Source organism: Oryzias latipes, chromosome 6, assembly GCF_002234675.1.
Source record: "Oryzias latipes chromosome 6, ASM223467v1".
Classification (NCBI taxonomy): domain Eukaryota; kingdom Metazoa; phylum Chordata; class Actinopteri; order Beloniformes; family Adrianichthyidae; genus Oryzias; species Oryzias latipes.
This window is the reverse complement of record NC_019864.2, coordinates 24,505,471-24,531,351: the sequence shown is the minus strand read 5'-3', so window position 1 is coordinate 24,531,351 and position 25,881 is coordinate 24,505,471. Positions and strand designations below refer to the sequence as shown.

The 25,881-nt window shown below is 39.3% G+C and overlaps 1 protein-coding gene across 1 annotated transcript; it reads right to left on the bottom strand.

Annotated features, from left to right (window-relative positions):
- Positions 1-296: 296 nt before the first annotated feature.
- mbtps1 (membrane bound transcription factor peptidase, site 1) lies at positions 297-24,695 on the bottom strand. The gene is made up of 23 exons (XM_023955963.1): positions 24,531-24,695; positions 20,799-21,288; positions 19,660-19,923; positions 16,984-17,190; positions 15,998-16,108; positions 15,032-15,141; positions 14,808-14,924; positions 14,435-14,502; positions 12,739-12,841; positions 10,057-10,208; positions 8,953-9,114; positions 7,741-7,885; positions 7,465-7,653; positions 5,743-5,912; positions 5,545-5,660; positions 5,308-5,464; positions 4,419-4,543; positions 4,264-4,341; positions 4,036-4,176; positions 3,799-3,930; positions 2,631-2,757; positions 2,387-2,517; positions 297-1,053 (listed from the first exon to the last, which is right to left on the bottom strand). Exons 2-23 carry the CDS (start codon positions 20,992-20,994, stop codon positions 854-856), a joined length of 3,201 nt encoding a protein of 1,066 aa, XP_023811731.1. The 5' UTR covers positions 20,995-21,288; positions 24,531-24,695; the 3' UTR covers positions 297-853.
- Positions 24,696-25,881: the final 1,186 nt, after the last annotated feature.

The following is a 25,881-nucleotide window of genomic DNA, read 5'->3' as shown; positions in this document are numbered from 1 at the left end:
ATGCAACTTTAAGCTTCATTTTCTTTAGATGCGCCCGCCATCATCAGAAAAATGCCACGTTAAAAACACCAAAAACTATTTTCATCAGAGTGGGTCTCAAAAATGCACTTCTAACCATTTGTTTATACAAATTGTTAGGAATCAGGAGCAGACAGAAATATGCAGTTTGAAAAACACAATTAAATCTATAAAATGAGTTTAGAGCCTCTGGATTCATCTAAATTATTCTTGTATAACTTTTATCATTGCTAATTAGCTTAAAATAAACTAAAACAAAGAATAAATAAAATATAAAATCATTTTGATAATGCTTTTTATTTGATGGATTATACATAAACACCCCTTCTGTTAACAGTAAGATCATGAGTAATGCTTGAACAGAAAGCCCAACCAGAGTTTGTTTCATATATAAAATATAAAAACAATGCACAAATGTGAACAAGACTTAGAAAACCTCTCTGATCATCCCTGGGCTGCAGAGACCTGCAGCTGTGTGCCAACTTCTTTTTTCTTAAAACGGAAACTTCTCTGTCATTCTGACAGATTCAATAAATAAAAAAAATAAGAAAGTTCAGTTGATTGCTCAAAGGTGAGGAGGGAATCATGGGGGCAGTGTCTCCTCATCTGCCTGGGCCGGAGCTGGTGTTTCCAGGTGTGTTTAACCTGACCAGTTCGTTGAATACCGTTCATTGGTCCACAAACACACAAACACCAACCGTGAAAACACAGGAGGCACAAAAAAACACTTTCCATGAGTTTTCCGGCTTAAAAACCTGTGGTCCGCCTCGACGGTTCCACTTCACCAGCCTCAGCCCGGCTAGCAGTTCGGCTCTGGAGCAGCCGAATCGCTCAGTCACACCGTGGGGGTTTTCCCTGTGCTCGTCTGCTGCTGCAGGTATGTGGGCCGTTTGATGCGGGGCTTCCTGCGCTTGGGTTTGCTCTTGGCCTTGGTGAGCTGAACCACAAAGAAGGACAGGACAACCATAGCTCCCAGGAAGGCAAACACGGGGATGGTCTGACCCACTTCCTGGTTGTAGCGACCCGGCATTATCCCTGAGCAGACGAAAAGTAAAACGGCCTTTATTAAACATTTTATGTATCCTTCAGCATCAGCAAACACCTCCAACATTTTCCAATTTTATCCTCTAAAGAATTCCACACTGCTTTACAGGACAAAAATGCAGCGATTGTAGATCCACAAAGAGAGAGGTTCACTATTAGGTATTTTCTTTCATTTGTCTTTTCCCTTTTTCTCTCTAACTTAAATATTTTTGATTCAGTGGAGAATTTAGACCCTGGTTTTGCTGCACACTTCAAACCGTCTCATCAGTCATGCTGTCTAAAGACAGAAGAAACTCATGGACTGATTTTAAAAGGAGACTGAAAGAAGAAAGCGCAGTAAGAGAAGAAATGAGGCGATGCAGGTGACATTAAGCTGAGGAGAGCTTTGTGCGTTCATCAAAGGAGGAGTCTGAACCTGAACTAATGGTGACTATCCATCATTTGAGCATCATTCAGATGTTAATGAGTCCACCTCACTGACTGAATCTAGTCAAATATTACTGTTAGACTGAACGCCCTGTGGTGTCCCGAGATTCACTAGAAAGGATACGTCTGCTGTTATGCTGATACTAACCTTTAGCTTTTTATTTTTTATTTTCATCAAAAAACAACATATTGTACAGATTCTAAAGTCTCTGCAGTGTATTTATTGCAGCTTGAGGGAAAAATGTAAGATCCTCGTTCAGGATTTCAAAGTTTGGTGCTTTTCATTTGAAAAGCTTGACTTTATTTTGAAAACTTTCCCGAATCTTTCCAACGTTGATGTCGATTTCCTCATTTCCTGCCTTGGTTGTTTTTATAAATCAATTTTAAATCCTTGTTTTATTTTTATATGTTGTGTTTTATCTTTACTTAAAACAAACACACAATATAATGCAAGATTTGCAAACATTTTAAAAAGTTCTTTATAAATAAGGTTTATGTTTTTGGTTGATTATAAATGTAGCATTTCTTGCTAACTTCCACATAACATAAAGACTAAGACTCAATAATTAGACAAATAAAGTGTTGGACACAGTAAGAATTATTAATTCCTTAATTCTCAAATTGTAAAAAACCAAAACAAAGCTTATTAAGCTTGAACCGTATGCTCAAGTTGCTAATCTGTTTGTTCATGTCAAGTAAAAGAGTAAAACAGTTGTAAAAATGGGTCCTAAAATTTCACCTATTTCTCTGTCTTTGAATCCATTGTGTTCTCCATCTACACATATTCACTGAAGGCACTAACAGATTCATTTCTTCAGTGAAGGATCATGTAGTCTTGATCTTATTTAATTCTTCTACATTTAACTTCAGACTTGGGAGTTTTGGTTCATGGCTGTACCTCCGGGGATGTCCCAGGCCCCGCTCTCCCCCGGGGACAGGGGTCGGACCTGGGGCCGGTACGACTTCACGTTGGGCAGAGCCACTTTGTCCAGATCCACAGACAGGAGCTTCTGGTGTTTCCACAGGTTACTGGGAGCAAACGGCACAGACACAGTTGTCAGAAAAACTGCATCCTTACACTAGTGGCTTCTGGGAAATGTGGTTTCTGACGCATGTCATTGCTAGACCGTCTGAACTTTTACCTGGGGGCTGTCTCATTAAGGGGCTGTGGCTTTGCCCATGACAGGTGGGGACAGGCTGGAAGGGGGCGGGGCTTTGGGTCTCCCAGGTGAGCCTCTAGAACTTTGGAGTAGCGGTAGAGATGGTTGCCTGGTAACAGAAGGGGATCAGTTAAAATCTAACAGTATTACAAAAAAGATATGCTAGATGCAGATATAGAAATACTATTAACAAATTTTTAAAAGTCAGACTGATTATTTTATTTCTGAAACTACTTGGTAAAAAATAAAATGGAGTAAAAGGCATAACATACTGAACAATAGTAGATTGAATACAGTCTATTACTTTTTTGCTGAAGTGCTTTTGAACAAAGTCTTTGCACCTACAACTGCTGCACTACGTGCACTCGCTAAATCATGGGCTTGAAGTCTCGCTGCTTCTTAGATGTGATCGCGACTTAAAGACGGGTCAAGTACGGAGGTCAAACTCCTTTAAAGCTTCAGTGAGTCAAGGACCCCCCACCCCACCCCTCTTCATCTAATACACATCACATAGAAATCTAGAAATCTGTTTCTAAATTAAATATACAATCAAATCAAATATTGCTAATTAATGTTTGATATGCTAAGACAACAATTTCAAAACTTGTGCGAAACAGAAAATGGTGTTTTTGGTGTTTTTAACATGTTCTCTTGGCCTTTTTCTGATGACGGAGGACATGTATTAAGAAAATTAAGCTCAAAATTGCATTTCTAAATAATTATTCAAATCAGAATGAATGAATGAACAGATGAAAAAGATGCCCCTTGAATAAGAGTGTATTTGTTAAGTAGAAACTACGCTGGTCGGGCCACAAACTGCCTGCTCCGCCCCGCTCCGATGCATCCACTTGCAGACACATAGATCCATGTTTTCCTTGTCTGAGCTGGCATCCAGCTAAAAACTGTGGCTGGATAGCTCCGATATTGCTCAGCATTTTCGTTGGGTTGTTTAGTTGGGTTGTGGACCAGGATGTATTCAGACTGAAAATGCGTCACGGATTATCCGGGGAAACAAACTCTGGTTCACTATAAGCGGACCAAATGTGTCCGGTCTGAATACACCCCAAATAAAGTTGAACTTGAAATGTAAAATGATACTCAGAACAGCTGTTGTGTCAATGAAAATGAATCTCGTGAGGGTCCATCTCACCTTCCAGTCTCTGTGGCAGTGGGTGCTCTGAACCAGTGGGAGGCGATACCCTGCTGTGCGAGTGGCTAAGGCTGGGAGGGGTCATACTGTAGGAGGTGTACTGCAGCAGTGCATCCAACAGCCAGAAACAGTCTGTGACATGAACAGGATAACAAGAGATTTAAAAAAAAAAAAGAAGCTTGTTGGGAGACCTTCAGCTGAGATGAGTCTCAGCATCAGATGTGAAATCAGCCCCACCTTTCTGCCTGTGGCTATCGTCAATACAGTTAGAGTCGCCGTACAAAACGATCCGGCCGCCACCCTCAGACGGCGTCTGGTACAGTCCTAGGATGGGAACTCCCTCCACCACGGCCGTTTCCTGCTTTAACACTTCCAGACCTGTGAACAGCCACTTATTAAAACTGCTCCTGGCAAAAGTCTCCTTTCCTGCGCCAGGAGAAACACTTGGAAAAGAGGTGCCGGTACCTTGGTCCTTCAGGTTCTTGGCAATCACAATCCCATCTTCTGGGAAACGGGCGATGCTGCAGCCCGAGGCATAGTACACTTAAAAAAGAAAAAAGAACATTTTTCTTTAAACAGTAAAAGCAAAAAGTCTCCAGGTGTTTTTAAAAGATTCTTACTGTCATGATCTGCCAGGCTGAAGTCTCCCTCATACAGCCCATCGCTGAAAGCCATCCCCCACACTGAGATCAAGTCATTCAGAGCTGGTACGTTAGCGCCCCCTGTGTCTGGCATCCACCACTGCCTGCAGATTGGAATGAGAAAACAACCGCATTAAATCAAGTGTGGGGAGCAGAATAGAAATCCTAGCTGCTAGCACAAAGAGTGCTCCAATGTCTGCATAAAAATGATTTCAGGCTGTTTAGAAGAACATAAATAACGACAACGGCAAAGCTGAGCAGCCCTCTGTGCTGCCTGTCACTCATCAATCCTGTGATCCAATGAAGCCAAAATGCAAAAAAACATAATTTCAGCTAATAAACTATAAATTCTAAATGAACAGTGCAATAGGCTGCATTAAAACATAAAGATAAAAAATTAATTCTAAGTTAAAAGGGAAAGTTGAGTTAAAAGGTGAAAAATAAAAAGATTTAAAAAAAACTCAAACAAAAACAGAGTAAAAAGCCAAATAATTTAGAGTAAATGAAAACATGAAATTAAATTTAAAATAAAATAAAAGTAACAAATTTAAAGTAAAACCAGTAAAACAATTTGACGAAAAAATGATGGATGCCAAAGGATAGCGAGTCTTCAAAATGGGTCACAGACAAACAGCTGACAGCGGCCGTCATTTAGACGCAGCTCCTGCAGAGGTTGATGAACCTCACCGTACTGGGAGAAACTCTGAATGATGTCGTGAATCCAGACATGGAAACATGGCTCCTCAAAAGAAATAAATCTGATCTTCATTCGTGTGCTGTTAAACTCTAGAAAAACTTGTGCGTTGTGTCGTTTTGAGTGAGAAACAGCAGATATTCTTCAATGACTAAGCTGAACAGGTGCTCCTACCTGGTGTTCTCGTCGTAGAACTTGACCTTCCTCATCACAGACGTGTTGTACCAGTCACTGAAGACGATGAGTGACAGCCCGTTGTCGACGTCCCTCCTCAGCTTGGTGATCTCCTCGGGGAAATACTCTTCCTCACCGTCAACCATCAGGAGTGTTCCTGGAGGAAACACAGCAGAACCACCAATCAGCCAAACTACAATCACACTTTTTAGATGGTTTTGTTTGTGGTGTTCGTACCGTACTGGCTGGCATCAAAGCATGTGATGGGGGCTCCCAGCACCTCTACAAAGTAACCCATGCTCCTCAGGTGCTGGTACATGTCCCTGAAGTTGGTATGGATGTGGTCCCCGTTCCTGGAAATGAAGAATCAAGCTCTCAAAGGAAAGCTGAACATCTCAGATCCCAAAGACGAAGCTTGAAGCAGCAGAGACTCACCAGTCCAACGGATCGTTCTTCATGCGGAGGTTGTCTCGGGGAAAGTACCCGGGTGGGTAGCGCAGGTTGTGATACTGGTCCCACAGCACCCTCTTGCTGCGAGGCGGGGTGGGGACAATCTTTACCTTGATGGGTAGTTTGACTGTGGAGGTCAACTCTCCCACATCTGACTGCGGGGAAGAAGCAGAACAGACGAGCGTCGTTACAAATGATCCAGCCTCGTTTCACAGCAGATCTGACCTCAAAACATGATGGATGAAGATGGATGAAGGCCAGAACAGGACACCTTAATCTACACTTTTTATAACTGCTTTCTGATCCAGTGTGAGAAAAAAATGAATAATATATTAGATAACCATTTTGTGCAGTGGGTGTCTAACCGCATCAGCATCTACCCCAACATATGACAACAACATTTGATCAGAAAATCTGAAATTATTTTTGTAACAAAAAAAAATAAAGATTCAGTGGTTAAATAACTCCTTGGTCAAACTACACCCTCTGTTGATAAAAAGCAGTACTGCAGCACCGTTATAGTACAATATGTACTCCAAAACACTTTTCCATAAACTTAGATGTACATTTGTCAAAAGATTTAAAAAAAATAAATGAAACAATTTATTTAATCTTAGGTAACTTTCAGCTTCAGATTTATTGTGTTGCATTACATGTAGAACCCACACCAAGCTTCAGTCCAGGTTCACTAAAGTGAATTAAAATGGAAGCTCGTCAAACTCTGAAGACCCTGAATTATTGTTAAAAACTTTGAGTCAAAAACTCTCCCTAAATTCCAAAAATTCAGCTCGAGTCTTTGAGATTAAGTATCCACAAAGGATCAGGGTTGCCAAGAAAAATATTTCACTTCTACTCTATCATCCTGCTTATTTGTTTTAGACAAACAAATAATAATAAAAAAAAAAGAAATAGTAAAATGTTTGACCAGTTAGACTTTTTCTACAAGAAATAAAGTTGTGTTTTTTTCCCCTTTAATTTTGTAAATGAAAATGTTCACGTGAAAAATGTTCTAATCCTGCACATAAATGGAAAAAATTTAATCTATTTGTGTCAAAAATGAATTCTATAACAACTGACATGTTCTGATTTTCATTTAGATTTTCCATATTTATAAAATATCCCTGCTTTTTGATTTTATAGAGGAAGACTAGATAAAGGATGACTGACAAACACTTTTTAAGGAAACGCAGAGTTCTGTCAATTCTGATGAAACGGAAAAATCTCAAATTAGTACAAATAAGTTATTTTTAGGCCAAAAATATTTGTAATCAAATTTAAGGAAATAAAAATCATTCCAAAGAAATACGAGTTGGTTGACCATAGCATCAACTGCTCACTGAAATCAGTTCTAACTAAATATCCAAATGTTAAAAAAAAATTTTTGCACATGTAGATCCAAATAATTTTAAAAAAAGCAGAAAAACAAATTTGGTTCAATTTGGTTGCATATGGAAACAGATTGAATGCTCCATCTGTCCACATAAGAAAAAGAGTCCATCTGTAAGCAGGTTGCAACCATGTTAACCCTTCACGGGCTGGATTAGATGCTGGACAAAATTAAATTTTACTCCAAGCCAGGCTTTTATTGTGAAAGATCTACAATGACTATGAACATGACTTGATCTACATGACAGAATAAATGAACATCATTGTAGATAAATGACACAAAAATGTGTAGTTTTTTGAAAAATCTGCTCAGGGACTCACGTCATTCTCTGCAGGAGAAGCCACTGTGACCATCACGTGGCCCTGAGCCACCCCCTCCCACGATGCCGCCTTCTTGGCCACAGAAATGGACACGGCCAGATAACCAGCCCACGGCCAAAGCACGGGGGAGTACGAGATTGCCACATCAATGTGGTCGCCGTTCTGGGGAAGGTACGGCTGCCAGATGGGCTGGAAAGAACAGAACAGTTCTGAAGAAGTCACGAAAGTGCAAGGCAAAGACGTTTTCTGCAGATTTATGAGAACTCGCCGGCTCACCTTGTCGATGATTCTGCCGGTGACTCCCATGCCATTGAGGATGGTCACGTTGACGATGGTGGGCATCCCTCCATAGTAAATGGGCTGAGAGCAGTAAGGCCACATGTATGGACACTCTGTCAGGTCAATGTAGCTCGGAGAAAGACTGCGATGAAAAACGGACGTGTTAGAACAACATGAAACCTGCTTCCAAGGAAATAAATTACGGGTTTTTATGCGCAAAGAAATATTGTCCACGAAAGCTGCTTGAACTTCAACTTTTTTTTAAAAATCTTCTCACATTACAGGACTTTTAATTTACAACACAATCATCACGAATAAGACTTTTACATCAAACAAAGCAATACAATACAGCTGGTTATTCATTTCTGTCTTTCTTCATATTCAACTTAAAAAAAAGAAACTTTTGAATTTTACATTAGAAAAAAAACATTGAAAAAGTATCAAATAAGAAATAAAAGTATATGAGTTTATATAAAATCTAGTTAATTTTGATTTATAAGGATGGTAAAGTTTAGATTAGACTTTGCATTTTGCTTTTGGGGTCCCTCAAGGATCATGACTGGGTCCTAAATATTTAAACTAGTATATAAATGGCCTTTTTAATGTATGTAATGGCTAAACTATATATTCTTTGGTAAATATGCAAATATGTTTTATTACGGAAACATTTTAAACAACCTAAGTTGTATATAATAAATAAATCAATTAGAAGTCTAAAGAATTTTTAGTACGGATGTGTAATTACGTATTTGTATGTATTTGGTTTTGCGTGATGTAGTTATTGATGTTTGTTTGATGAATATAAACATCTTGACTTATTAAGTTAAAAGATATTAAGCATATTGCAAATGTAATCTATTCAATAAACAAACTTTTGCTTTAGGATACACATTTATTAGTGTTAAGATTTGAATATTTTCATACCCAGGATGTAGCCAGAATACTTTCAAATTTAACAAAAAGACATGTCCAAAGCGTTTTCCTAAGTCGAATCCCAATTGCTTCCCTAGCCCTCTGGCTACATCATATTGCTCCACTTGTTGGGGTATTTAAAGCTATGTTTTCCTCTGATGGTTCAGAGGAACTCTGACCTCTTATCCAACTGACTAGTGCTTAAATACAGATGACCAGGAAAAGAAGTCACTGCTGTGACTTCACAATTTTGTGCCTCAACGTTGTGTAGTTGTTGTGTTTGTCTTAGGCCCTCACCTGGCCTGGGGTCTGTAGCTGTTCAGGATCTGGTAAGCTCGGATCAGGTCCAGTTTGCCATGGCCCTGCTCAAACATGTTGACCCCCGGCAGCCTGCGCGCCGAGGCGATCAGAGCCTGCTTCATGGAGGCCGGGTTCACCAGCTCGCGGTTTAGGACGGTGCTGCGGAGCAGAAGAGAGTGGGGGTTGTCATGGTTTCCTGTGTAGGTCAGGAGTGAGACGAGCTGATGTTTTTGCACATTTGACGGAGCTCAGAGCAGGGAGGGGGCGGCTGCTGCCAACAAAGGTGGAGTGGTGTTTAACGCAGGAACATAAGCAGCCAAACCAGCTCAGTTACAGCTCTGCAACAAGAGGGCTTTCACTGCAGCCGAGACATTCATCAGTGACACGCCTCCCTGCTCCAGGACACATTTCACCTCCTGTTCCAGAAGGATTACAGAATAAGGTAATTAAATCGTCAGGCTTGAATGTTGCACACATATAAGTCCTCTACAGGTCAGTAACAGCCCGCACACTCAGTGTGATCCTTCAGCTGCAGCAGGTGAGCCTGAATATCAAGTTGAACGGTCGGGTCTCAACAGGAAACCTTGTTAATTCTTTATATGGAGTCCCTGCATATTCTTAATATGCTCCTCATTACAAGACAAATACATGCAGCAAAGCCTGACAGCACAGAGATCCTAGATTCCCCAAGAGGCCGGTTAGTAAAACAAGGTAACATCCATCAAAATGATCAGAAAACCCATGCAGGTTTTCTTCAAATTAAAATCCAATTGAGTTCTATGAAAAACATAAAAAAGAAAACACTACAAAACTGTTTTTCATATATATTTGATTGATATCTGCCATGATAGAGTGCTTTTATTAAGGTACATTACAGTTTTTACTGATTTTTTTTTTTAAGTGGTCACACTGTCACTTTTTCTAGAAGGATTTCTGTGGTGAATTTCCTTCTGCTTCATTTCTTCTAAAAAAAGCTGCAGATAAATTTGACTTCAAATCCGATTTTTTTTTTTAAACCTTCCTTTTAGTTCCATCTCACACCTATTCTGAAAAATCCTTTTTTTAATTTGCCAAATGAAAGAGTGAGGTTTTGAAACCGACCTGGCCAGCAGTGTGACAGCCCCCGCCACCACAGGAGAGGCCACACTGGTGCCGGACAGAGAGCGACACCCTTCCTTCAGACCAGAGCCCCGAACTCCAGAGCCGTAGGTGACGATGTCAGGCTTTACTCTGCCGTAGCCCCCGGGCAGCTCCTGCACACGCAAGACACAGAGAAGATTCAAATCCACCACAAATATCAGGAATTTTTTATTAGCTTTCACATAATTCATAAACATAATTGATTACGTTAAGAACTAAACAATTTGGCAACAAATACGTTTGTTAGTGATGTGTTGAAGTATATAACTTTGTGGACTGAGCCTGTTTTTTGTTGCACTCTCTTGTCACAAACATATTGTAATAAATGTGTCTATTAAGTGTGTTGCTCAATGTAAGACACAATTTTTTGGCTCTGAGATTCCACAAAAACAAGTGAAACAGTTGATATGTTTAAGCTAACACATTAGCAAAAATGTAAATAAAATGTAAATGTAAACGAAAACGCATCGTAACTTTCTAAACCACATATCTATATGAAAAGATGAACACAAGAACACGACGCACAAACTTTGTTATTCCTATTGCTACAAATGTGGATGTAAAATAAAAATGCTTTTCTGATGTCTGTTTATCACATTTAGGCCTGCACAGTAAATCACGAGTTTATCGTTATCACGATATCAAGCGGTGTAATCCGCGTATCGCAAAAGTCTGCAAAAATTGCGATAAATGGTTACCTTAAATGAGCTAAAACAATCTTATGGCAGCTTGAAGTATTTAACAAATCAAATAAATCCTTTTATGCATTTGACCAATCAGATGAACCCCTTTTATGTTAGATACTCGCCTCTTATGTAGACGAGGGTCATTTGGAGTGTAAGTTCTGTTGACTCTTATTTAAAATCAAACTGTTGCAGTGAAATGGAAATTGTGTACCGGTATTAAGATGATTTGGTATTTGTTCATGCATGGCAAGTTATACAAGTTATATCATCATTGCAGTATTGATCACTAATATTGCAAATCGTAAATCTTCCTCATATCGTGCAGCCCTATTTTTAAGTGATATTTGTTCCTATAAGATCTTTTGCTGTGTGTAAAAAAGGTCATGTATGGTGTGATTGTCCAGTAATAGGAAAAGTTCTGCATTTCTAATAAAGAAACAAAATAACTTCTAAATGTTGTGTTACTGTAGACACCTAAGTATCGGTATCAGCAAATATTGGCTATCAGCCACAGTTGTCGGAGAAATACCGGTTATCTGTTCCGGCCAGAAATATTATATCTGCTCATCCCTACTTAGACCCTGCACTAGGACAAGAAAAAACAAAAATCAAATAAAAATAATAATTAATTCTTTAATGACATGCAGACACATTCACCCATAAAGTATTGATTAGGTTAATTCTAAAATTTTCAATCCATAAATAAATAAAAGTTCCCTACTTTTAACTTTTATGGCAAGCAAAAGGGGTCACAAAAGGTTTTGAAGGCTTAACCCTTGTGCTATCCTAGGCACTTTAACGTTGGGAGTTGGGTCATCTAGACCCACTAGACAGTGCTCTGAACCTTTTTTCTTCAATGATTTGTGATCTTCACTGGTGTCCATGGATTACATGAAATCTTTCCACCTTTATCCACCTTTGTCATGGTAGGAGGAACACGTCTATGTAAAGGTGGGTCATCTAAGATAGCACAAGGGTTAATACAGTGTTCCCCCACTTATTTGTGCCTCAATAATTTCAGATTTTTTTTCAAGACGCTTGCAAATTTCCCAGGAAGGGGGACAGAGATGTGGCGCACGCCGGCCCATCGGCTTCCTCCCGGGTGCTAAAGAAAGCATCAGAAATGTTTCTGAAGTGTTTTTGATGAGTAGGATCGGTGACGGACATTCTTCGGCCGCTTGGGGGGGGGGGGGGGGTTTCTCGGTTTTAGTGGATTCTGCAGATTCGCGGGTGTCTCTGGTGCTTTACCGCCGTAAATATGTCACGAATACTGTATATTTAAAAGATTATTCTTAAAATTACATTTTTATCAAGACGTGGTATTTACTAGTTTGTTGATGGAAATGTAAAATAAAAATATAAATAAAAAGTATAATAACTTGCTTAAGCCTTTAAACTAAAAGTCAATAGCAAAAGAAACGAAATGCCAATACTTGGTAAGTAATTTTATACACCATATTAGGCGTTTCTTTTTTTTTTTTTTTTTACTATACTCTTTAACAATTAAAAGGCTAAAGAAATTTTTGCAGAAGCTGAAAACATCTGAAATGTTTGACATTCTTCTTGGGATTACATTAATCAAAAACTGTTTTTAATATACATTTTTTTGTAGTCATAACAGTTTTTGGTGGAGCAGATGATAAATTTGAAATAATAAGGCCATTCTGGTCATATTACTGTATGATGGAATACCCATTTTTAATGTCCCCTCACTTTTAAAGGCTAACAGGTTGGAACATCTGAGTGCAGCCAACCTCAGTTTCTAACAATAGCAGGGACTAGCTTGGTGTTTTGGGTTTGAGATGCTTGTGGAACTTAAAAAATAAAAAAAAATAAAAAACTTATAATAAATGCTAATAAATGCATACATTAAATGAAGAACCCAGATGTCTGCCTCCATAATTGTGCAAGTCGTTCAAGTTTATGTTAGAGTTTTTGCATGGCTGCATTAACTCACCCACGTGGTCATGCCTCTAGAGGAAAATCTAGCAATGTTGTCCTCAAAGTCAATTCCTCCAACCCCGATCACGTCCATCTGGTCAGCTGGATTGTTTAGGGTTCTTTCAGAAGAAGAAGAAATAGATTTTGTGGGAAATTTCAGAGCTTTAGTGGCCATTTGCATCCTAAATGTCTCTTTATGTAATCTAAATTGTTGTCATTTAACAAAAAAATAGTAAAGAAAAAAGGCTTTTAGGAACACTTAATGCAAACTGTATTGGTATTCATTCAAAAATTAACAGAAGATTTGTTAACTTTACACAACTTTTGTTGTTGTAAAAGATTTCAGGTTTTATTGTTGTGCTTCAGCAAGTGTGTCCTGATATTTATTTCTATTATACAACAAATGCTTTAAAGTATGATAAAGGAACAACTTTACTGTTAAAATCTAATATTAAACACCATAAAACAACAACAAAAAAGACTCAAATATACTGTATATGTAACATGTGCACATTAAAAGAGCCTATATTCTTTAGCCTTTTATAGTAAACAATATCAACGTACATGATAATATATTACATTTGGCACACAAAAGAAATATTTTTTTTATTTTCCTGAGCTCTTCTCCGACCCGGAAGTAAGACAACTGGATGTCTGAGGCACTGCCTTTCGCTCCGTGTGGGTGCCGCCCATTTCATGACATCAACCTAGAGCCGTCCTCGGCAGCGTGTGTCTGCGTCTCGCCCACAAAAACAAACATCCAAACGCCGATCACCGTTAGCTCCGTGGAGAAAGTTGGTGTTAGCCTGGGGGCGGGGCTGGCAGCGCAGACTCTTCCTGGAAGGAGCTGTTCCTCATTTATCTACTTCACAATGTGAGAAGCTGCTGGTTTTCGTGGGTTGGGAGGGGCTGGTGCTCAGAGGTTTTTAGAGGAATACGCCGAAATGCGTGAACAGATCAAAATACCACATTGGGGTTTCTGTCTGCATGAGAAATTAACATTATAAAACACTTAAAAAGTTAAATAAATTGATTTTGCATGTTATAGGCTCTTTATTAAAGGTTTCTAAAGAAACATTTAAAAGACTCAGAACTGAAATAAAACTGAGAACGATTCCAGTTTGGGAGCTATGACTGAACCAAAAGGACAAATTAGCCTTAAACTAGATTCTGAACACAGGACTGAAGTGAAGGTAGACCAGCACTAATGCCCAAGCCTCCAACAGCCCTGTACAGAGTCCCTGCTACAGAAGAATTTGCATAATGTTTCAGATTTTTATATTTTATGGCTTGGTTTTTATGCCTCTTTCTCAAAGTAGTTTCTTAAATGTGGCATAGCAACCATCATTTCCGGCAGCTACACCCACATAATAAGCATCATCTCTGTAAATGACAAACTGCTGTTTTTTTTCCATGGAAATCCTTTGATTTCTGTTTTACTAATGACACAAATTATGAGTAAACTAAGCCATTTTTTTTAGTTCTATGACAGCACCCACTAAAACCTAAAGTACGTTTGTAACTACCAATGTGAAGCAATTTTTTGGCTTTCAGGCAAGCGCAATTTGTGTTTCTATGGTAACAAGTCTTGTGAAATTTGTTTCGTTTTTTTCCCCGGGTCAAAGCATGGGACTTCCAGATGCATAGTAATGGCACCAACTGCTGTTATTGGTACTTTGAGCTCTCAGCCGTGGAAAAAAGGAACAACGTACCCATACAGAGGCCCGTCGTTACCGATCGCAGAAACCATGATGACCTTGTTGGCTGTCAGCTCCCACACCTATCAGACAATTCAAATCAAAAGAGATACAAACCAGACATGTCGCATTACAACTGTTTTAACAACAATGTTGTTCTCAAACGTATTAGTGCATTGCAGGCGGACAAAAAGAGGTTTATAAATCTGGAATGACCTGTTGTTTATGACAGTTTGTGAATAGGTTGAAAAACGAGTTTTACTAGTGACAAGAGAGTGACAATTAATCTAGTTATTAGTTAAGAAATAACCTGTTTATCATCTGGAGTTCGACAAATATTGGACCAATTTTAACATATTTGCTTATATCAAGAATGCCCAATGCTCACCTTGTCGACAAATGGATGGTCCATGAAGTCCGGTCCCCCGATGCTGAGGTTGAGAACATCGATCTTCTTCAGGATAGCGTAGTTAAAAGCATCCAAGAACCACGAAGTGTATGAAACCTTAAAACGAAAAAAAAAAAAAAAAAAAAATTAAAAATAAGAAAATTCTCCAAGAACGCGTTTAGATTATACTTTTCATCAAACTAAGGAGAGGAAATGATCTTTACCTGGTTGTTGGTGAACACCCTGAAGATGTGCAGTTCTGAATCGGGGGCAAAGCCCTGACACTCCCTCATACTGGCTATAACTCCTGCTACAAATGTACCATGACCCAGTCCTGGAAAACACGCCACAGATCAGTAATGCCCTTTATTATCCTCAAACTGACCGACTGTAGAAAAGTCTACAAAATGGGGTTGGGAATAACTATGCTTATACTTTTCTACTGAGTTTCATGCATGTTAGGCCTTGTAATATTTATGAAGTTGTGTTTTGGATATGGTTGTAATGTAACATTAATTTCTTGATTCTGTAATACATTTTTTTACAATTTTGTTCTAGATATTTACCTTTTAGTTGCTTATAATTTTATCAATTGTAAGGATATTAGACATTTCTCACAAGACATCAAATCCAAAAACAGAGCAGTCAGCACTGTGCCCGTTTACATCTGGAGGATGTTTCCACACCATCATCCAAAGCAAGAATCTACAGTTTCTGAAACATGCAGTCATGACATAAGGACTAAAAAGGTTTCTCAAATACAGAGAAAAAACAGTTAACATGGTACGCTGACAAGTTATATCTGTTTATTTAAAGTTCCTTTAATTCATTGCAGCTTATGGTGTTCCAATAATGCTTCATTTTAGCCATCTAAACCATATTAATGACTAATGGTAAACAAAATGTTTACTAAAATATTCCCATAACTTCATGGATTTTGGATCTGACTGATGATGATCATCCAATAATCACTCAACTCCAAATTCATGAAAAAAAACAAAGAAAAAAAAGACATGATCTTATCACATTAAAATTGAAGTGTAATCAATATGTCAAACAAAGTTTTTCTAATACTCAGGCTAATATAATAACTTGTATCGTTCTTGAATCAGTTCCCATTCATCATTCCCATCACCCAATCATTCCCATTTTCCACAATAAAAAGCAGATCAGCAAACTTTCATTCTCACCATCATCCAGTGTCTTCTCGTTCGTCCAGTTGGTCCTCTCCTTCACGTTCTTAAAGTGTGGATGTTTCTCACTCAGACCCGTGTCGAACACGGCCACCTTCACTCCAGAACCTGAACACACAGAAAAGCCAGGCCTGTTTTTTAGGGGGGGTACCAGAAACAAGGAGAATGAGTTTATGTCTTTTCATTGTTTGTTTTTGAAAAGTTAAAATCCTAGAAGCTCGCCCCCCAGTTGGTAGATAGGGAGCCCTGGATAAAACAAAACAAGGTGCTGTGGACCAACATAGCTTAGAAGAAGGACGTCTCTGACTTAACAACCTGGGCAGACAGAGCTTGATAGGCTTGTCAGGCAGTTCCATCTGGGAAAAGGAAAACTCTGAAAAATAAACCATGATTTTTGGGGAGGGTTGATCCTAAGGTCAGCGCCCTCACTTTGTAAAAACCACACAAGCTAAAGAAACATCGACAACCCCCAAAAAACTCCAGTACGGGCAGAGGAAGTTCCTGCACCTGCAGGAAGTATGACATATTATGACCATCTCTGTATCTCGAGGGGCCAGAAGAAGAGTTGTGTAAAAAAAAAAATAGAAAAATGTAATTAAAACATTGCAACCTAAAGAAAAACTTAAAAATTAAGGTCTTACAGTTTCAGCGCATCACAAAAAAAACATTTTGGAAATGCTACCGGTACAAACAAACCACCAGTTTTAAGATTTTTTGTCCTGAATAGACAAAAATGCTGGAGGTTTAAGAAAGGATTTGGATTTTTCCACTTTCTATAGAATGAACCTGCAGTTAAGAGAAAAGAAAAAGGTTGCAAACCAGACTTGCATTAAAGAAAGATTTTTTGCTGGGTCAACATTGTAATACTCAGTGATGTATAAATAGCTTTTACGTTAGCCCAGAGTCTTGGCAGCCGCTAAATGTCAGTTCACTGTGAGAAACGTGGAGTTAATTTGATCGAGACTTCAGGAAAGAGGTCTCACCAGTGTGTCCCATCTGCCAGAGCACATCTGCCTGCAGGATCTGGGCCACGTGTCGCGGGATTGCTCTCAGCAGGCGCCGGCTGGAGTGGCGCCCCGTCGCGTGCCAGAAGCCTGAACCGAGCGACAGGCTGGTTCTCCTGAAAGGCCGCGAAGACTGCCACTTTTGGGTCACGGGTTTGGCGTTGCAGGGCGCCGCTGGTTCAGGTGCTGTGGAGATAACACACAAAAACAATTGCATGGACGATGACAATCACGCCTTGCATGATAATCTCCTGTTATTGCTGGTCCGATCTTAGATAAATAACAGAAGTTAGACACGCCGCTCAGATCTAAAGATACGGCTTCACTTTGTGCATCAGAAGAAACAAATTATCATCACATCATTAGCAAGTCAGAGCAGAGCTCCGCTCAGCAGTTCACTGAATTTCAAGTGGGAGTCAGGCTGGAGGCAAACGGCTTCTTTTAATCTTTCATTATAGCTCAGGGCTGCTGATTGATGGAGCCAAACAGATAAGCAAAAAAAAACAGTGGACATTAAAACCCCAAATTGGAGAAATCTGTGCCCCATAGCAAAAACTAAACTGATTTATCCGTAGATGATACGCAGCTTCAGTTTGTAACTTCCCATTTTCATTTCGGCCCACTTTTTACTCCATTCAGCAGCCATCCAGCTGTTTTTATTAACCCAACCAGGTGTCTTTATTTGAATCCTCTAATGGTTATTTACCCTCCATGTGGAAACAGACATTAAACAGAAGTGCATCTGTTTTTGACTGAATTTTGACCCTCAGTGTGGAATCAACTCAACCAAAAGATTGAAAAATAAAATCCACAAATTGTGGTGACAGCACACCTAGAAGAGGCGAGAGGACATTTATAGGTCACCACCTCGTGTGTTTTGTGCCTGTTAAATTTTAAATGCAAGTTCATATCTGCAGTCACATGTTTCCCTGCCCTCTTTTCACACATTCATGACAAGGGGGCGCAAATGACACAAATGAAAAAGTGTTGAGTTTTAGAAAAATTCACACAAAGCTTTCTATAACAGATAAACTTTCATACCATGAAATAAAGGCATTTCATCTCTTCATGCATGTACAGTATAATTACAGTTTAACTATTTTTGTAATACATCTGTCCTTCGCTTAGCGCGGGGGCAAAGCTATAAAAATAAACCGCGATCTGTGAAATCTTTTTTTTTTTTTTTTTTTTTACAATATTAGCAGATGCTTTAATGCCATAAAACCCGTCATTACACACTTTATACATTCTTCTCAGACAGACATTAGTCTTTAATCGTCAGTTTCAATAATATTTTGTTTAAACTCTCAAAGTTCAAACTTTCGCAGAGAAATAAGTCCAGTGTTATAGAATGAAAAAAAGATATGCCGACGATTTATGTAGATTTGGCAAATTGAATGTATTCTGTAGAGGAAACAAGGCCAAACAATAAAAACATGCAAAATTGCATTGAAAAGAATCTGCAAGAGGTGATAGTGAGGTAACACAGTATAACGGTTGTTGCAGCTTCCTGGTTCTTTTTTCCATAAGGAAGAGAGAGAACGAGTCATCTCACTCCAGTCGTCGCATGCATTTCCAGTACAAAAGACTGGACAGAGTATTTTGATAAAAAGATTACAACAGTCTGAATCACCAAAGTTAATTTCTTTGCTTTTATGGCAAAATAAAAAATGAAAAACTTCAAATGACTTTGTGGTTATTTGTCTTGATTTAAATAAATCAAGTTGAAAAGGTTGGAATGAGATCCGTCCGCACCCCGTTTTTGCAAAAACATTGGAAACCCATTCCAATGAAAATCGTGTTTTTAACGTGTCCATGTAGCATTTTTCTTATGATGGACAACACGTATAAGGAAAATTAAGCTTAAAATTGTATTTCTATTTTCATCTCATCCTAAATCAGGAGCAGACTGAAATTAGCTTATAGCAGGGATGCAGAAGCTACAATGGGCAGACCTCAAGCTCCCTACTCTGCCAATAAATCAATGTACGCCTTCATTTTCCTCCACTGAGCTAGGATCAGGCTAAAAACTGTTGGGCTGGATAGTGCTGATATTGCTCACCTTTTTTGTCAATGTTAGGGTGGGGTTGTGAGGAGCTCTAAGCTAGCGGGAGAACATATAAACGGAGAGATGATGGGAAATGGGTGCAGGATTACTCCGCACCAACCGTTCCACCCACAACTCAGAAGCAAATTCCTAATGAACTATTGCACTAAAAACTGCAAACTCAGAATGAAAAAGACTACTGGAAATTATTTTCAAAATAATCAAAGATGATCAGGAGTGGAACCTGAAGCACTAAAATCATTCTGGGTGTTTATGTGGATGCGGGTGACACACTAAATAGTGTCCTTTATTGCCAGACTTGGGGCGTACCCTCTTACTTCAGGCACGAACCACCACACACCCACCCAACCCTAACTCAAGATGAATAAACATAGACCTTTTCTACACCCCTGCGAACTCACAAACTACCCCATGCTTCACATTTAGATACACAATCCTCTGCTGCTGCACAAACACTGACCCAGCAAACAAAGAGCAGCTGTGTGAGCTGCAGCAGCACCCCCCAGCTCAGAGTTTCTCTATCACAGGGGCGTCAACTCTGCAGACGCGGTGCACCCCTCCCAAATTCGCCTCATTGTAGGACTTACAGGGAGCATATTTCAGGGTGCGGAACACTTTGCGTTGCGGCGTCACCCTCTTGATGTAAGGGTGGTCCTCCAAGGTCAGCAGGCTGCTTGGGGAGGCCTGGCGGATGTGGACCAGCTCAAAGTCGCTGGGGAAGTCGGAGGCGGGGTTTTCTCTGGGAACAACGTGCCACTCCAGCTGTTGGTCGCGGGAACCCCGAAGGGCGCTGCTGATGTACAGACTGCGAGCTTTGGCTGAGAAATAGCCAGTAAACGCTACGATGTACTCTGGAAACGAGAAGAGAAGAGGCTTCAGCAACAAACACTACTCAGTGAGGGGATTAGCTGAGTGACAGCAGCTTCTCCTTAAAAAGATTTTGCTCACACTTTTGATTGTATTGAGGATGTTCTGCAAGAATAGAAGCACTAATGTGATCCTTATACTGATTTTAAAAATCTGTGTGTCTTGAGTCTCCAGGTCAAATTGTTTTCAGAGTTTTGCATATTTTAAAGGTAATTTGGAGAAGAACAACTATATTTTATAAGGAATAAACAACTCCAGGTCTCAAGTACCAGCCGACCTTCTTATTCCGCCACCAGATCCCACAGATTCTGGTTATGAACACATCTGAGGGTTGGATTTTTGACCTTTGAGCTCTCCTAATGCGTCTTCAGTGTCTGCTTGCTTAAATACGTTTTAGATTAGATCAGATCAGTACAGAGTATATACAGTGTTGCATCATGCCAAAAAACTCAGTTGAAACTATGAACAAACATCATCCAATCGTTGATGAACTTTATCATCTTCCTTTTCCGGTTTCTGTTAGCGTTTCATTTGTAAACATTCCTTTTTTACAACATTTTACTTTTGTTTTTCTGTAATGTTTCTTCTTTTTTTTTTGGGAGTTCTGTTTTGGTTTCTGGAATGTTTTTTTTTATTTCTAAAATGTAATAATGTTTTTTTATTATTTGTTTTGCTTTTTTTAATTGTCTTTGTGATCTCTAATATGTCTTTGCGATGAGTGATTAGCACATCTAGGAACCGTAAATTCAGTCCGAATGTCAGTGGATCTGCTTTAATTACGGCTTCTCTTTTATTCAGAGAAAATTGACAGCAAAGTAAAGTTTCAGGAGGATGTTTTACCACTTTGAGCTGTTCTTACCATGCTCCACCACCTCAGAGGAGAACTCCAGTTTGACGGTCAGGTGGGAGCAGTTGGAGTCATGCGGAGAGGGGAGGGGAAGCAGAGTGGAGCCAATGGTTGGCTTGGCCCCCTGCTCCGGCTCCGTCCCCACTGCAGGCAGAAGGGCTGCCAGCAACCCCACAAACATGGACACCAAGACGGGAAACAGGAGCATTTTGAGCTCTAAACAAGACTTTCAGGATCAGCCGAGACGAAGGAGCATTTTCAGGTCCACAGCTTCTAAAACCAGTCCATACTGTGAAAAGCCCGAGCAGCGAGAATTATTTCTTTCTGCGTTTTCTCTCCATGGTGGTGGTCCAGGGTGGTGGTTCAGCGTCACGGCTGGAGGAGGAGTAGAATCGCCATGCTGAAGAGGGAACGAGGCAGAAAACAGAAGAGGGCGGACGGCAGGAGGACGAGCAGCGATGGAGAAAGAGGCTGTGATTTCGGGGCTTGTCAGCGATCCTTTCTGTGAGAAAAAAAACATAAAACCTCTGGTGAAATAGAAACTCATCCAAAAACTCTAAATGGAAGTGATAGCTTCTAGGACATTTCATGTTTCTCTACTGATTTAGTTTTGAAATCGTTACATTGAGTTTTGGTGTGATACTGGTGACAGGTTCTCCTAATAACCGCACACCTTCATGCACCTCTTTGTGCGTGAAGGTAGACAGGCTGACTTCTGTTTTGTTCGACTCTGGAGGGTTTATATCTGGTAGCTCTTGCTGTGACAAAGGAACATTTAAATAAAGCTTTTGGGAGAATTTCTCCTTGCATCAAAGATGGACTTTTGGACCTGATGAAGCCACTCGCTCTTGATTTTAGATCCCAAGTCTAAACCTAAAATTGGTGAATACCCCAAACATATTTTGTCATTTGTAATAAAAAGTTGCAGCTCATGAGGACAATTCTCAGAGAAGTTTTGTCAAATGTAACAAGAAGCTGAGTTCCCCATTTTATTCTCTATATATTCATATATATCAAGAAGAGCAAATCGTGCCAATTCTCTAGAGACCAAAATATCAGATTGGTCTGAAGCATTTTAAAATATAACTGCAGCATGCGCCTACATGGTCTGTTTTCTCAAAGATCTTAAGTGAAAGTGAAGGACAGCTTATGAATTCACAGAGCTGCTGCACTCTCTATCCTTATCTGCCAACACATGAAAACGTGCTGATAAAACAGTCGGGTTAATCTCTGCTCGACCTCAGCTCTGTCTGAATCTACTCCTGTGTTTGTAAATCTCCAAATCAAGTCTATTGAATTTGAAGAAAGAAGTCTTTGTTTGGGATTTCCAGCCCATAACGTGGCTCTCAGAGATGGGAGCAGTTCTTGTGCTGTGCTGTTGGGTACAGAAAGATGCAGAATGGGGCAATAACTACACCTCGCCCCTCAAGGGCAGCCCGTGACCTCATCTGGAAAAAGCATAGCTACTCCAAAGAGTCTGTACCCTAGATAAAAACTAATCTGACCCACACGGATCTAATGTCTTAATGTCGAACACAAACAGCACATGAAAACACCATGAAGAAGCTCAAAGAAAAACAAAGCGAGCATTTAACTCAAAAAATCCCTTTATAGAAACACAGAACAGCAGAAAGACCTACAACTAACTTTCAGCACACCTGCTTTTCTCCTCGCTGCACCAAGACAGGAATTCTGAGCAGGATTACTTTCTTTTGGCCTACGGCTTCAACAATGCACTGCAACACACACACACTTAAAGGCACAAATCATCCTTGAAAGGCCCTGGAGACCAGGTTACATGAGTCCACCTCGCTGACCTCCATCGCAGGGCCAGAAAGCGAGTTAAAACACCCGTTTGAGGGCTGATTTGATGGGAAGGCAGCCCCATCGTAGAGTGTGCAACACTGCTGCAAATAATGTCTGATGACACCCAACATTCCTGCATTCTGGGTTTGTGTGATTTAAGAAGCATTAACAGGAAGTAAACAAGTCTGATGTTCTCGTGGGGATGAAACTTTCAGCAGCTTCAATTATCTTCAGTGTAATTTACTGCTGCCTAACTACGCCTTGTTCCCTCCATGGGGACACAGTGACAGGAAAAAAAGATGGAATTATGGAGCGCACTTTTAGGGCCACAATAAAAGGAAAACATGTTGGAACAAAATTGTAAAAATATGAGAAAAAAAGTCACATTTGAACAAGAATAAAGTCACAAAATTATGAGGAAAAAAGTCGCACAATTGTGCTTTGAAAATTGTCATTTTACAAGAACAAAGTTGTGCATTTTCAAAAATAAAATCTTACTTTTAGCTTTTCCAGTGCTTTAACAAAGACGACTGTTTAATTCATGTCGCAGACTTGGCAAAGAAGTGGGATGGATATCCCACTGTTGAAGAATCTGCTTTACTCTTTTTGTAAGTGCACCACTTAGTTTTAATAAAATTACTAATTTGTTTTTTGTCTTTTTAAAGCAGGACTTTTTCCCTTGCAAAATTACAACTATTAAAATGATTGATTTACAATTTTATTCTCATAAAATGTTGACTTGTTCTTGAATAATTTAACAACTTTTTTCCATATATATTTATCAAATACATAATATGTTGAGGCAAAATTAAGAAAAATGACTCTCAAACCTGATTGTATATTTATTTCTGTTGTAAACTAACGGAGGGCGTGCTGGGAGTTAAAAGTAAAATTATTCTCTTGGAGTTACAACTAGATATTTTTATAGAATAAACCACTTCATTACTTTCAGAAGTGTTTCTGTGACACAATAAGGCTTTTGTGACCATCAAACACAAAGAGAGTCATAATATTTTGCCGGGTTTATATATGTATTCAGGGCAAACTCCAGCATTTTCCAACACTTTAGTCCAACTGTGGTCAATTCTATGTGCAGTTACCGGTACCACAAATCTTTCTTTCAAAGATAAAATAAATAAATAAATCTACATAGTTATATAAAATAAATCTCATCCACACTTTTAAATCTTCGGTGCACAAAACTAGCACTTCAATGGTTTGGGTACCAACCCTGTACTCAAGAGAACAAAACCCAAACATCCCCCATCTTTAACCTGTCATCAAACATGGATCAAAGGATGCAGATATTATAATTACAAGCTAGGAGTAGATGTCGTCACTAAGGAGAAAGATTTATCACTAGATCCGGCTTGTAGCAGGATCTCTGACTCGAGGAGAAACCAGAGAAGCTCTGAAGATTGAAAAAAAAAATGAATCGACATGACACCGAGACACAAAACAGGCCCAAAGACCAAAAGAGAAAAAACACACATTTTAACCTGTTTTTCATCAGTCTACTGTGCATAGATTTCAGGTGAATGGAGATCATTATGGACACGAGATGATGAAGGATTGTTCTTACTTTCAATGACACCTCAATCCCTCGAAAAACTAAAGACAGAAGGAAATACTCAATTGACGAGTTTATAATTTTAATAAAAAAGGACTAGCTACGACCCATAACTGCATAATAGCGAACAGCAGCACAACATATGGCGAAGAAAAACAGGAATTTGACAGAAGACATAATGATTGCACAAATATAGTCGTCCTAAAAGCGCAAAATCACCACTGTAGCTAATTTCTGTAAACAGAGAGAGAGGGGGTCGAATTTGTCATTTTTTCCCCCGATATTTACTTTCTCACATGTACAGTTAGCTCGCTAGCCTAGCACATCTTTACGGTTCCTGGTGTGGTTTATGTTCCACTTTTACTCACCGAGGATCCAGACTGTTTACGTATCCACTCCTTTAAACCGTTTATTTGATGTTTACTAGCGTGTCTGAGCTTACCGACAATCTCGGTTAACGCTGTTCGAGCTAGCTAAACGTTCACGAAACCCTACAGCCGCAGGACCCTGACGTCTGTTTAACAGGGGAGGCCGTTTGGTGTCAAATCCCTCCAATCAGCACAAAGTATTGGATCAACCTTTAAAAAAAAAAAAAACTTTAAAACATCGCGTAATTTTTGGCTTAAAATGTCATTTATAAATGAATCATATCATTTATGACACAATTAAGTCTAATTTGTCCAATAAAAAGGTTTTAAAAATGTTTAAATGTGAGCTTAATAACGTCAAACCTGGCAACTTAATTTTGACCCTTTAATTTGGACTCTGGCTACTTTTTTTGCCAGTGTGGGCGCAGATTGCTGTTTAAACTGCAAGAAAAAGTCTTTATACCCAAGTTAACGTTTTTTTTCTTTCAAAGAAAACAGAATATATATAGCCACATTTGTTTGCCATGGTCATTTATGTGGACGCATATTGTTTACTATGGAAGCGCATTTCTGTGATAAAAAGAAAGGCAAAAAAAACACGAGTGTATCTGAAGTTTAAAGTTCTTTTCTTCTTTTTTTAATCTATGACATTCAGTTAACAAAACAAAAACAGTAAGTGTGCCCAGGCAGAAGAGAGGGGTTTGTGTGGGATGGTGCGCCCCCTACTGGACCAGAAATGTTTCAATCTTACTGAACCCTTGTGCTTTTTTCTTTTTTTTTAGGCAAAGAAATAAAAACTTTTTATTTTTCAGGATAGAACACTTTCAATAGGCAATAAATTACAAATATTTTTTTCAACACCATAAGAGTCTTTCACTTTATATACATCAAAATGTACAACAATCATTCACATTGTGCTATCCTATGACCCCCACCCTTACATTGACGTGTTCTCCCTACCATGACAAAGGTGGATAAAGGTGAAGAGGATTTCATGTAATCCATGGACACCAGTGAAGATCACAAATCATTGAAGAAAAAAGGTTCAGAACACTGTCTTGTGGGGGTCTAGATGACCCCACTCTTGATGTTAAAGTGCCTAGGATAGCACAAGGGTTACAGAACCTTTTATGGGTGCCAAATTCAGGCCTCGAGGTTCAGTGTCCGACATGTTTTCCAATCAACCTGCCATTGAAGCTCCTTATTGACTAAACACACCTGATCCATGTAATCAGCAGCACTTTGTTTATTTTGTTCCCAAAATATTGATTTATTAGCACAAAAAAAATATTTTTTTTCTTTTTCTTCATTTTGTCCCAAAGAACTCCTCTGCAAATTCACAACTAACCAG